A 13,248-nucleotide genomic window follows, 5' to 3' on the forward strand; every position below is an offset into this window, starting at 1 on the left:
TCCTTCCTTCCTTCCTTCCTTCCTTCCTTCCTTCCTTCCTTCCTTCCTTCCTTCTTCCCTCCCCCCTCTCTCTCCCTTTCTTTTCTTTCCTTTCCTCTTTCTTTCTTTCTCTCCTTCCTTCTTTTTTCTTAGTTGAATAATAACACTTTTTAATCGATCAGAGGGTTGAGAGTAGGAGGAATGGCGAAGAGCTACTGGTGGTAGAGAGATATGTGCAACTAATGCAGAATACACATACATTGTGATTTTTCAAAGCCACCTTCTTGCTATGTGAGTTAGCCATGTAATATCTTCCTAACTCCTCCAGAGAAGGGATATCCTTGCTAATCTTGTTCACTTTGTCCACATTCTCCCATACATTCTCCAAACATTTTTAAAAAAAAATTTTTTTTTCAACGTTTATTTATTTTCGGGACAGAGAGAGACAGAGCATGAACGGGGGAGGGGCAGAGAGAGAGGGAGACACAGAATCCGAAACAGGCTCCAGGCTCTGAGCCATCAGCCCAGAGCCTGATGCGGGGCTCGAACTCACGGACCGCAAGATCGTGACCTGGCTGAAGTCGGACGCTTAACCGACTGCGCCACCCAGGCGCCCCCAAACATTTTTAAAACAAGTCCATTGAGCTATGATTGAAATGCAATAAATAGCACATACTAACCAGCATATAATTTGGTAAGTTTTGACATATGCATACACCTGTTGTTTCCTGTGCCCCCAACCAACTGCTGAGTTGCTTTCTGTCACTTTCGATCACTTCACATTTTCCATAATTTTACATAAATGGTATAGTACAATATGATCTCAGACTTCCAGCTTCCAGAACTATGAGACAATTAAATTTCCATTGCTTAAGTCACCCAGTCTGTGGAATTTGTTATAGCAGCCCTAACACATAAATACACTTCTTTAAAAAACATATCTCATGGCATACTTCCTAGTGTGACACTATTTCTTCCAAAATAATAGTACAGAATATAGTGAATTTATAACCCAGTTTATTTATATTGACAACAGCTTATAAAATAAGAAAAATATATCTGCTAGTGATTTCCCGGCAAAGACTTACACTTACCTCAAGAACTCCCTTTTTGGTATTTAATATACAGTTGGTAGCTGTCTTCAGTCCTTTTGAGATGAGACAAACCAGGGCTTAGAAGTCCAAAGAGCTTGGGATTGCAGAAAGATTCCCAAGTGGGGAGTAAGGAAACAGAGCAGTAGCTGATGCTGTTGACTGCATTTCACTTTTCTCTACTAGCAGCTACAGGAGGCATTTCTCTTGGGATGCAGTATCCAGCAAATTTGGCTTCTCCTGAAAATTTGTTTATTTTGACCTGAGGATATTATAGCCTAGTAAGTGAGTGTGGCTCCCTCTGGAAGAGCCGAATAATTGGCTGACTTCTCCCAAGAGTACACGTGTGCACGTCTGTGGGCTGTGCTTACCCATCTTCATTATTTCCTAACCTATCTTCTCCCTTCATCCTGACTCTATTTCCCTTTGTGCTTTCATACTGTATCCATCATGGAAAGAAGGGAGGATACATAAGCGGATAGGGAAGAATATGAATATTATCTTGGCCTGCCTTGCCAGGAGTTCCAAATTCTGGCCGAGGTAGACACGCCAGATTCTCCAGGTACCAGTCTCACTGCAGAACTTGGTGTTAGGTGTAGACAGCTTAGTCCTCCTTTATTCGAAGACAAACCATCTTATACCAAATCAAAGGTGTTGGCAACAGCTTACTAGCGGAATGCTTTACTCAAATGAGTGATTCTGATGTCATACCATTCCCACTCACCCTTCTTTCTCTTCCTCCCCTTCTTTTTCTTCCTCTTATGAGAATTGGAATAGAACTTTGAGGACCAGGGTGCAGGGAAATGCTGATATTCTCTGAGGTTGGCATTCTGATTCCTGATTCCACTGCTTAAAATTCATTGTTCTTGGATTTTTCCCCATATTACTTTGTGCGTCTGTGGAAGCATTTGTTCACCATATTTTGCAAAGGTGTTGTCTCCAAATGGGTTGAAAACGTACCTGAAGGCACGTCTTAGTCGATGTAAACACTGCAACACTTATAACGATTGTATGCACAAAGCAAGACCTCAACAGTGTTCAAGGTGTTTGTTTGTATTAATATCAAGGTGTTTAAAGCAGATTTGCTAGGAAGGGGCCCGATAAATGGCCCATTCGCCATTCGGTGATTCTTAATGCTTTAAAAAACCTTTTCATAAAGTTGTTTTGGTGGTTAAAAAATCCCAGAACTTTCCCCCCTTAAGACCTATCCTTTTTCACCCACCACTTCTTTTTCGTTTATGTATCCTTCGAACTTCTAAAAATGTAGCCCAAAAGGGTGGTGGGCTGGTGGTGGGGGTGCGGGGCTTGGCGGGGGGAAGGTGAGCAGAAGGCCAACCCATAAGCTATCCTTGGGATTTTTACTTACCTACCCTAAGATTACGGATCTGAGTTGTGATCATCAGGGATTGTTTACTCACTCAGTTTGTAGATTATAAATGGAAGCGGGAACTAACAGTTATTGAATCTACCATGAGTCACATACAAGTTTTTCCTCATACAATTCTCATGTTATCCCCCAAGGTAGAAACTGGGAAGATGACGGAAAGAAGGAACTGAGCTCGGCTTTCAGGCTCTCAGACAAGCAGGGGGTGGAACGCAGCCGGATTTCAAAGAGAAGCTTTACACCCCCCCTTCGTGTCTTTGCCTCCTTGGGTGGAGCACCTGCTACGGGTGTTCACTTTCCCTTCGCGCTATCGTTCCTGCACAGACAACGGGCACTCTGCACCAGAAAGTCACCCGTGTTGAGTCAAAGTTCCCGGCAGCGCCACCCTCTTCGCGCCGCACCCTAGATCCTAGCCGGCCGCCCCAGCCCTAGGCACTGCAGTTGTCCCAGCCCAGCGGCGGGCAGCTCCGATATTTAACTCCACGGGTCGCTGGCCGCAGACTCTCCCCTGAGGCTCTTCGGCACCGCCCCTACCACCACACGGCTCCTCTGATTGGACGTGGCTGCGCCCGGCCGGCCAATGGCTTGGCGGCGGCAGGTTCCCGGAAGTGGCGGCGCGGCCCGGGAAGACCTCAGTTTCCGCAGGCTGAGTCGGGGCCGGTTCCGCTGGCTTCGCGGGCGCTATGAGTTGCTTCCAGGGACAGATGGCCGAGTACCCAACCATCTCCATAGACCGCTTCGACAGGGAGAACCTGAAGGCCCGCGCCTACTTCCTGTCTCACTGCCACAAGGGTGAGAGAGCGTGGCTCGCCGCCCGTCCCCGGGGACGCGGGCTGCCAGGGTCGGGGCCCCGCGGGGAAGCCGCCCGGAGCGGGTGGGGGCTCCAGCCAGGGAGTGCAGGCTTCGGGAGGCCAGGGCCGAGACTAGCAAGTGCACCTTGTCCCAGCCTGGCTCTTCAACTTCTCTGAGGCTTTATTTCCTCATCTGTACAACGGGTTGCGCCTTGACCCGGGCCAGTTTGACCAGGCATAACTCTTAGGTTCTCGTGGTAGTTCTCCTAGCAGCTCATAGTCAGAGGTCAGCGAGGATTACTCACTTCTTCCTCCACATCTTCGCTACCGTGTTATAAAGAAGACAAGTTTCAGATGAAATTCCGCCTTACCCCGCAAACACTTACCATCAGGCAGGTGCATTCACTCACAAACATCCTGTCTGTGAGCTCTACAAAGTGCAAGCGGCCCCTCCTTTTAGATGTTCTTGCCACATCCAGTATAAAGGATTCGTGTAAGGCGAGGCAACCAGAATACTAAGATTGCACAGTTGCACACGGTTAGGGATTAAGCCTCAGTGTCACCCCTAATGATACAGCCTGGAGATTAGATGCTTCAGGAGAGGCGGGGTGTCTCTAAAACATCCGGGCCAATCTCCAGAGCTGGAGTAGCACTAATTTCACAACCATTGTCCATTTTTAACATCTCTTGTGCTGAAGTTAGTGTTGTGGGGAAATGCCTCAGCTTTCTTGCTCGAACCTACCAATTATCACATTAATGAGGAGAATCTGGACTTGCTCTCTCCCTTTGCAAAATAGCACTGTGAGCCTCTTTGAGGGTCTTTCTGCTTATTCTCCAGAGTAATGCTTTTGTTTTTGGTTTGTTTCTCATTGTGAATCGACTGCTGGGTGGGGGTACCTCTGTTTTACCCTGATAACCATGATTGAAGTGTGGCTTAGGGGCTTGCCCTTTATGTTACGAATAGTGAGTTTGAAGAAAGAATCCATCTAAAGGAATCTGAAGTCACGATCATTCGATCATTCGTTTGTACGTTAAACAAGAAACTGACTTTCTATTATTGAGCAGTTTATAATAACTTTTCCTGTTCTCTAATCATATGTGTGTCTTTTTCCTCAATCAGAACGTTAAACTCATCAAGGGCAAGAACTTCTGCTTTCAGAAATTTCCCATGTTGCTTACTGGTGGTCTTCTAACCTTTCTGAGACATAGATTTCTTTGGATGTGCTGTGGACTGAATTGTGCGTCCCCCCCTCCCCAGTTTCATATGTTGAAGCCCTAAACCCCCATGTGACTATATTTGGCGATGGGGGTTTTAGGGGACAATGCAACTGAAATGAGGTTGTAAGGGCGGGGTCCTAATTTGTTAAGATTGATGGCCTTATAAAAAGAGGAAGAGAGGTTTCTCTCTTTCTACACACACACACACACACACTCACACTGAGAAAAGGTTGTGTGAGCACACAGCAAGAAGGTGGCAAGCCAGGAGGAGTGTCTCCCCAGAAACCAACCTTGGAATTGAGCCTCCAGAGCTGTAGGAAGTTTCTGTGCTTTAAGCCGCCTTGTCTATGGTATTTTGTTGTGTCAATCTGAGCAGACTAATACAGAATATCTGACAAACGCTATGGATTTTGGAAGAAAAAAATCACATAGATACATTAACATCCCATTTTGATACAACATCAGATCCCATGGACCACTCGATGCCTGTTTGTGGACCACCAGGCATCCAGTGCTGTGCTCAGGGTGGGCTTTACTAAGCCTCAGGAAGGTGCGGAGGACAAGAGGGGACCCACGGCCTGAAATAGTGGGCCAGGGTGGGAGAAGACCCCTCTAGGGAACAATTTGCGATGACTTAATCTGGTCCAGGAAAAGGGGAGAGGAGACCCTGGGTGCAGGCCTAGCACAAAGTAAACTGGCCCGGTGCTCTAGGCTGCCAGTTAGGAAGGGGGCTGGAGTGGTCCTCGGCCGTCTTGATTAAAACAGCTTGTTTTGAATAATAGTCATTCATGATAGCCGCACTTTCTGGTTCTTGGAGCAAAGCTTTTTATAAGCAAAAGGAATGTATGGAATTAAACACTTATAGTAAACATAAAAGGGAGAGAAGGATAGAGAAGAACAGAGGAGAGTTAAGACATCAAATCCGGTACTCACAAAATCCAACCTTCTGGCTGGGGAAGGCCCTCGGTGAACAGCCTCGTTGGAGTCCCAGTTGAGGTTCCTGGGTGGAGCGTTCTCCACTCTGGTGAGGCTTCCAACTAGCTCTCCCGCCAGGGCAGTACGTACGCCACCCGTGTGTGATCTCCGCTTAGTCCTGAGGTTTGCCTAGTGCAGTCCTGAGTGAGCTGGTTTTTCTGTTTCTCTTATTGTATCTCACAACCTCGGGAGCCTGGGCGTCTGCATATTTCTCCGTCCTCCCTGACCTATTCCAGATAGATCTGGTCTGCCTCAAGGAGGTGAGGCAAGTTACCCCTTCTATAGAGCACAGCTAGAGAGTGCTGCCTGCTGATTTAGTTGAGGAGTGAGGAGCTGAGCCCCGATTCAGCCTCTTTTTGCCATGGCACAAATTCTTGGGAAATCCCAACGGCAAGTCCTGCCCTGGGACGCCCCCATAGGCCCTAAAAGCCTGGGGCCAGGAGTGATCTGAGGACATTCACCCTCCGAGGGGGCAGATGAACCGTCCTGTGCAGGTGCATGTCCTGTCAAGGTCTGCCACGTGGGGTGTGGTGACTGCCTTGTTTTCTCTGGAGTTCACATAATTTGATGAGGGTGTGTGTGTGTGCGGTGGTAATTAGAATAATTGGGATTGGTTTGATTAAGTAAATTGAGAAGGTGTGATCATTGCTATCTAGCAATCCTTCCCATGCTGAAGATTCAGAATGCATTAGAATGCACTGTACGTTTAATGTACTGTTTGGTTTAAATGTTATCTTTCTTTAAAGGCCATCTATCTGTTCATTTGGACAGCTGTGGAGCAGGCCTGTGTGAATGGAAATACACCACCTTTCGGCCCAGTAGTCACAGCAGGCTAAGAAGAGAATGAAATTCTTCTTTTTATCTCCCTTTTAAAAAGTTTATTTATTTATTTTGTGAAAGAATGAGAGGGTGAGTTGAGTCAGGTAGAGAGAGAGGGCGAGAGAGAGAATCCCAAGCAGACTCCACGCTCAGCGCAGAGCCCGACGTGGGGCTCAATGTCATGACTGTGGGAAATCAAGAGTCAGACGCTTAACTGACTGAGCCACCCAGACACCCCTGAGAAGGGAATGGAACTCTTCTGATGCTGGCCTAAGCCTGAAAGAGTTCCTGGAGGAATCTGTGGAAGCAAGTTCGAATTTCCAGACAGACTAACTTAAGTGACCAGAATGGAATGGGTCACAGATAATGTGGCCCGAAGGATGACTGGATTGAAATGAAAGAAGAATGTCAAGTTTGGAAGCAGTTCTGAAGTGAGAGGCTGGTCACTCATTCTTCTGTGGCTACTCGGAGTGATTTAGACTTAGTCCTAAGATGCAGGAGATCGTTCTCCATTTACATGGTGGCCAGAGATGCTCAGCTTTTAGTGGTTCCTGGCCTGTTTTCAGATGCCCTCTTCAGCTGCAGAAGAAAGAGCCAATGGCCCACATGAATCTGAATCCGTTCTCTTATAAAAGTGGACCTTTCGTGTATCTTCTCATAAAAGGAACTTAAAAAGAGCAGCCAACTGTTTGCTTGGTCTAAGGAATCCTCTCAAAAAAATGTGCTTATGATTTTTGATTTTTTTGTTTTTAGATCACATGAAAGGATTAAGAGCCCCTACCTTGAAAAGAAGGTTGGAGTGCAGGTAATTTATTTTGCTACGTGTGTGTGTGTGTGTGTGTGTGTGTGTTTTAAAATTTATTTCCTTATTTTGAGGGAGAGAGAGAGAGCATGGGTGTGCAGGGGAGGGGCAGAGACAGAGAGGGGGAGAGAGGATCCCGAGCAGGCTCTGTGCTGGCAGCAGTACAGCCCGATGTGGGGCTCAAACTTACAAACCGAGAGTTTTGACCTGAGCTAAAGCCAAGAGTTGGACACTTAACTGACTGAGCTACCCAGGTGCCCCGTATATGTTTTTTAAAGTAAACATCTTAATTGAGCTTTAGCTTCCCACGCAGAAAAGTACTTACACCATAAGGGTACAATCTGATGAACTTTTACAGGTGAACACACTTGTGAAGCTTCCACTCGGGTCAAGAAATAGAACAGGACCAGTGTCCCAGAACAGAGCTCCGTCCCTCCTCCCAGTCAGTCCTCCTTTCCCAGAGACAACCTGTAGTCTGACTTTTTGTCATCAGGGCCTAGCTTTGGCTGTTTTTGACCTTTGCGGAAATGGAATCATTTCCTCCTCTATTTGTTTTCTTTCACTTAACATGACACTTGTGGGATTCATCATGCTATTGGGTGTGCAGCAATAGTGTGTTCATTTTTATTTCTCCGACTGTGTGTACACTTGTGTGTATAACTAGTTGTTCTCTTGTGAAGAAAATCACTTGTTTTTGGATTTTAAAGCTAAACTACCACATTATTTTCCTGTAGGCATTGCCTAAATGTCAATAACAAGTCTCAAGATAGGTATTGGAAAAGGCCTCGTTGACTTGTTAACTTCGGAACCGGTGGGTGTCAGTCTTCTCTGTGAACTGGTATCTGTAGTCTGCCTTCTTGAGAATGATAGCTAATGTGTGTTGATTCCAGGCACTGGGAATTTATTAGTCCAGCAGTTTCTTTGAGTGCCTGTGATGAGTCAGGCACTGTACTGGGTGCTGCGGATATAATAGTGATGACTATTAAATTATTCAATTAGTTGCCCAAGGTCACGCAGCCAGTAAGTGGCAGGACCCGGATTCCAACCAGATCTGCCTGATTTTATGGCCCGTGTCTTAACTATCTATTGCTGTGTAACGAATTACCCCAAACAACTAATCATATATTCTGTGGGTCAGGAACTCTGACGGAGCGCAGTGGGGGTTGCTGGTTTCTGCCTGGCAGGGTGTCCTATGGGGGCTGCCATTATCCGGAGGCTTGTTCATTCAATATCTGACACCCAGGCTGAGAAGAACCAGGCAGCTGGGGCTTTGGGCATCTCTGTCACTAGCAAAGATCTTCAGCATGGTGGTTTCAAGATAGCTGAACTTCTTAAAGAGAGACTCGGGGCTTAAAAAGTGTATGTGTCCAGGGAAAGTTAGCAGGTAGCCATGTTGCCCAGAAGACATAGCCTCCAACGTCCATGCAACCTTCCTTCATCACGTTCTGTAGGTTACAAAGGCAGGTTGAAGGGGAGGTTAAAACAGACCCCTCCTGTCAGTGGAGGGATTTCCATTTTGGAAAAAAGACCATGTATGGTTGAGATATGTATTAGTGTGGCCATCTTTGGAAGATATGGTCTACCGCAGACTATATTTTTCACCTCTGAGCTTTGCTTTCGAATTTTTAAAGTTTATTATGAAATTGATTTTTGCTCACTAAGAAACAGGCTTATATGAAGTTAAACACAGAAGCCTTCTGTTCCCCACAGCCGTTTCCATTCTTGAGAGGTAGCTTCATTTGATGGGATCTTGCCGGACATATCTGATCATATACCTTTCACCGAAGAGTGATGGGGAACGGCTTTTGAAGAGGTCGGAGGGCACCGTAGTTTCTCATTTGCTGCTTCCCTGTTGTCCCTTTGCACTTTTTTTTTTTAAACTTCTGAAATAGTTTAATTTAGGGATGACTACTGGTACATTTGGTAATTGGGAGGAATTTCACTTAGTAAGTACATAATGCATGCATAATTAATTTACTTTGTGTTTGCATGCTGGGTTAAGGATCTTAGTTCTCATGCATTTGTGTTCATTAAAATGTTTCATGTTTATTAAAATTTAAAAGAATAGTCTTTTGATTTATTCTTTGGCCATGCACATTCGTTTTATTTTATTTTACTTTTTTTTTTTATTTTTATTTTTTTTCAACGTTTATTTATTTTTGGGACAGAGAGAGACAGAGCATGAACGGGGGAGGGGCAGAGAGAGAGGGAGACACAGAATCGGAAACAGGCTCCAGGCTCTGAGCCATCAGCCCAGAGCCCGACGCGGGGCTCGAACTCACGGACCGCGAGATCGTGACCTGGCTGAAGTCGGACGCTTAACCGACTGTGCCACCCAGGCGCCCCTATTTTATTTTACTTTATTTTATTATTTTTACTTTATTTTTTAACTTACATCCAAGTTAGTTAGCATATAGTGCAACAATGATTTCAGGAGTAGATTCCTTAATGCCCCTAATCGTTTAGCCCATCCCCCCTGCAACAACCCCTCCAGTAACCCTGTTTGTTCTCCATATTTAAGAGTCTATTATGTTTTGTCCCCCTCCCTGTTTGTATGTTATTTTTGCTTCCTTTCGCTTGTGTTCATCTGTTCTGTGTCTTAAAGTCCTCATATGAGTGAAGTCATATGATATTTGTCTTTCTCTGACTAATTTCGCTTAGCATAATGCCCTCCAGTTCCATCCATGTAGTTGCAAATGACAAGATTTCATTCTTTTTGATTGCTGAGTAATACTCCATTGTATATATAAACCACATTTTCTTTATCCATTCATCCCTGGATGGACATTTGGGCTCTTTCCATACTTTGGCTATTGTTGATAGTGCTGCTATAAACATGGGGGTGTGTGTGCCCCTTTGAAACAGCACACCTGTATCCCTTGGATAAATACCTAGTAGTGCAATTGCTGGGTTGTAGGGTAGTTCTTTTTTTAATTTTTTTGAGGAACCTCCATACTGTTTTCCAGAGTGGCTGCACCAGCTTGTGTTCCCACCAGTAGTGCAAAAGAGATCCTCTTTCTCCACATCCTCGCCAACCTCTGTTGTTGCCTGAATTGTGAATGTTAGCCATTCTGACGGGTGTGAGGTGGTATCTCATTTTGGTTTTGATTTGTATTTCCCTGATGATGAGTGCTGTGGAGCATTTTTTCATGCGTCGGTTGGCCATCTGGAGGTCTTCTTTGGAGAAATGTCTATTCATGTCTTTTGCCCATTTCTTCACTGGATTATTTGTTCTTGGGGTGTTGAGTTTGATAAGTTCTTTATAGATTTTGTATACTAACCCTTTATCTGATATGTCATTTGCAAATATCTTCTCCCATTCTGTCAGTTGCATTTTAGTTTTGCTGATTGTTTCCTTTGCTGTGCAGAAGATTTTTATTTTGATGAGGTCCCAATAGTTCATTTTTACTTTTGTTTTCCTTGCCTCTGGAGATGTGTTGAGTCAGAAGTTGCTGTGGCCAAGGTCAAAGAGGTTTTTGCCTGCTTTCTCCTTGAGGATTTTGATGGCTTCCTATCTTACATTGAGGTCTTTCTTCCAATTTTGAGTGTATTTTTGTGTATGGTGTAAGAAAGTGGTCCAGATTCATTATTCTGCAAGTCGCTGTCCAGTTTTCCCAGCACCGCTTGCTGAAGAGACTGTCTTTATTCCACTGGATGTTCTTTCCTGCTTTGTCCAAGATGAGTTGGCCATACATTTATGGGTCCATTTCTGGGTTCTCTATTCTGTTACATTGATCTGAGTGTCTGTTCTTGTGCCAGTACCATACTGTCTTGATGATTACAGCTTTGTAATACAGCTTGAAGTCTGTGCACTTTTTCTTTTAAAGATTTTTATTTTATTTTATTATTATTTTATTTATTTATTAATGTTTATTTTAGAGATAGAGAAAGACAGCATGTAAGTGGGGGAAGAGCAGAGAGAGAGGGAGATGCAGAATCCAAAGCAGGCTCCAGGCTCTGAGCTGTCAGTACAGAGCCCCACATGAGGCTCGAACCCACAGACTGTGAGATCATGATCTAAGCTGAAGTTGGATGCTTAACAGACTGAGCCCCCCAGGCACTCCTTATTTTGTTATTTTAAAAAAATTGTTTTTAATGTTTGTTTATTTTTGAGAGAGGGAGGGAGAGAGACAGAGCACGAGTGGGGGAGTGGCAGAGAGAGAGCAAGACACAGAATCTGAAGCAGGCTCAGAACTGTCAGCACACATATCGGACAAAGGGCTAGTATCCAAAATCTATAAAGAGCTCACCAAACTCCACACCAGAAAAACAAATAACCCAGTGAAGAAATGGGCAGAGAACATGAATAGACACTTCTCTAAAGAAGACATCCGGATGGCCAACAGGCACATGAAAACATGCTCAACGTCACTCCTCATCAGGGAAATACAAATCAAAACCACACTCAGATATCACCTCACGCCAGTCAGAGTGGCCAAAATGAACAAATCGGGAGACTATAGATGCTGGCGAGGATGTGGAGAAACGGGAACCCTCTTGCACTGTTGGTGGGAATGCAAATTGGTGCAGCCACTCTGGAAAACAGTGTGGAGGTTCCTCAAAAAATTAAAAATAGACCTACCCTATGACCCAGCAATAGCACTGCTAGGAATTTACCCAAGGGATACAGGGTACTGATGCATAGGGGCACTTGTACCCCAATGTTTATAGCAGCACTCTCAACAATAGCCAAATTATGGAAAGAGCCTAAATCCCATCAACTGATGAATGGATAAAGAAATTGTGGTTTATATACACAATGGAGTACTACGTGGCAATGAGAAAGAATGAAATATGGCCCTTTGTAGCAACATGGATGGAACTGGAGAGTGTTATGCTAAGTGAAATAAGCCATACAGAGAAAGACAGATACCATATGGTTTCACTCTTATGTGGATCCTGAGAAACTTAACAGAAACCCATGGGGGAGGGGAAGGAAAAACAAAGAGGTTAGAGTGGAAGAGAGCCAAAGCATAAGAGACTCTTAAAAACTGAGAACAAACTGAGGGTTGATGGGGGGTGGGTGATGGGTATTGAGGAGGTCACTTTTTGGGATAAGCACTGGGTGTTGTATGGAAACCAATTTGACAATAAACTTCGTATATTGAAAAAACAAAACGGGGGCGCCTGGGTGGCGCAGTCGGTTGGGCGTCCGACTTCAACCAGGTCACGATCTCGCGGTCCGTGACTTCGAGCCCCGCGTCAGGCTCTGGGCTGATGGCTCAGAGCCTGGAGCCTGTTTCCGATTCTGTGTCTCCCTCTCTCTCTGCCCCTCGCCCGTTCATGCTCTGTCTCTCTCTGTCCCAAAAATAAATAAACGTTGAAAAAAAAATTTTTTTTAAAAAAAGAAAAAACAAAACAAAACAAAAAACTGTCAGCACAGAGCCCGACGTGGGACTCAAATCCACGGACCGTGAGATCATGACCTGAGCCGAAGTCGGATGCTTAACCGACTGAGCCACCCAAGTGCCCCTAAGATTTTTATTTTTAAATATTCTCTGCACCAGACATGGGTCTCTAACTTACAACCCTAAGATCGAGTCACATGCTGTGCCCACTGAGTTGGCCAGGTGCCCCTTTTGCAGCTGTGATGGGACTGAGATAGTCACAGTTGGTGGGATGTTGGGAATTTCTCTGATGCTTTTTTTTTTTTTTTTAAGTTTATCTGTTATTTTTGAGAGAGAAAGCAGCGGAGGGGCAAAGAGAGAGGGAGACAATCCCAAGCAGGGTCTGTGCTGTCAGCACAGAGTCCAGTGTGGGGCTTGAACTCTTGGAACTGTGGGATCATGACCTGAGCCGAAATCAAGAGTTGGACGCTTAGCCAACTAACCCCCCCAGGTGCCCCTGCTCTGATGCTTTTTAAGCCAGCTTAGTTTCTGAATGATTGGAGATAACTGATAATATGATGAAATGTATTTTCTGGTTACCCAGATGGTTCCTTTTGTATTGTACTGAAACAGCTTTTCTAAATTTCTTCCTTTCAGCTTGAAGGTTTGTTTATACTGTTCACCTGTTACTAAAGAGTTGTTGTTAACTAACCCGAGGTACAGATTTTGGGAGAAACGAATTGTAAGTTTCATTTTTCAAATGGCACTAATTCCTTTTCTCAAGTGGGAAATATTTTTCAAGGTAGATTGAACAACATGTTGGGATTATTCACAGCGCAGTTCCTCCTACACTACATTTATC

At 44.8% G+C, this 13,248-nt stretch overlaps 1 protein-coding gene across 13 annotated transcripts in view; it reads left to right on the forward strand.

Annotated features, from left to right (window-relative positions):
- The window catches only part of DCLRE1C (DNA cross-link repair 1C), a 77,593-nt gene that overhangs the window by 23,984 nt on the left and 40,361 nt on the right, over window positions 1-13,248 (forward strand). For 4 of the 13 annotated variants that reach the window (XM_040451341.1, XM_040451342.1, XM_040451340.1 and 1 more), the window contains exons 2-3: window positions 2,592-3,246; window positions 7,011-7,062. In XM_040451341.1, the coding sequence (XP_040307275.1) occupies window positions 3,035-3,246; window positions 7,011-7,062 (264 nt within the window). In that variant the 5' untranslated portion in view covers window positions 2,592-3,034. Of the gene's footprint in view, window positions 1-2,591; window positions 3,247-7,010; window positions 7,063-7,793; window positions 7,871-13,043; window positions 13,129-13,248 lie in introns of those variants that run through there. The other 9 variants (XM_040451343.1, XM_040451351.1, XM_040451344.1 and 6 more) reach the window with 8 other exon arrangements.

The sequence above is a fragment of the Herpailurus yagouaroundi genome, unplaced genomic scaffold (genome assembly GCF_014898765.1).
Source record: "Herpailurus yagouaroundi ecotype Mexico unplaced genomic scaffold, PumYag 203, whole genome shotgun sequence".
NCBI classification, from domain to species: Eukaryota; Metazoa; Chordata; class Mammalia; order Carnivora; family Felidae; genus Herpailurus; species Herpailurus yagouaroundi.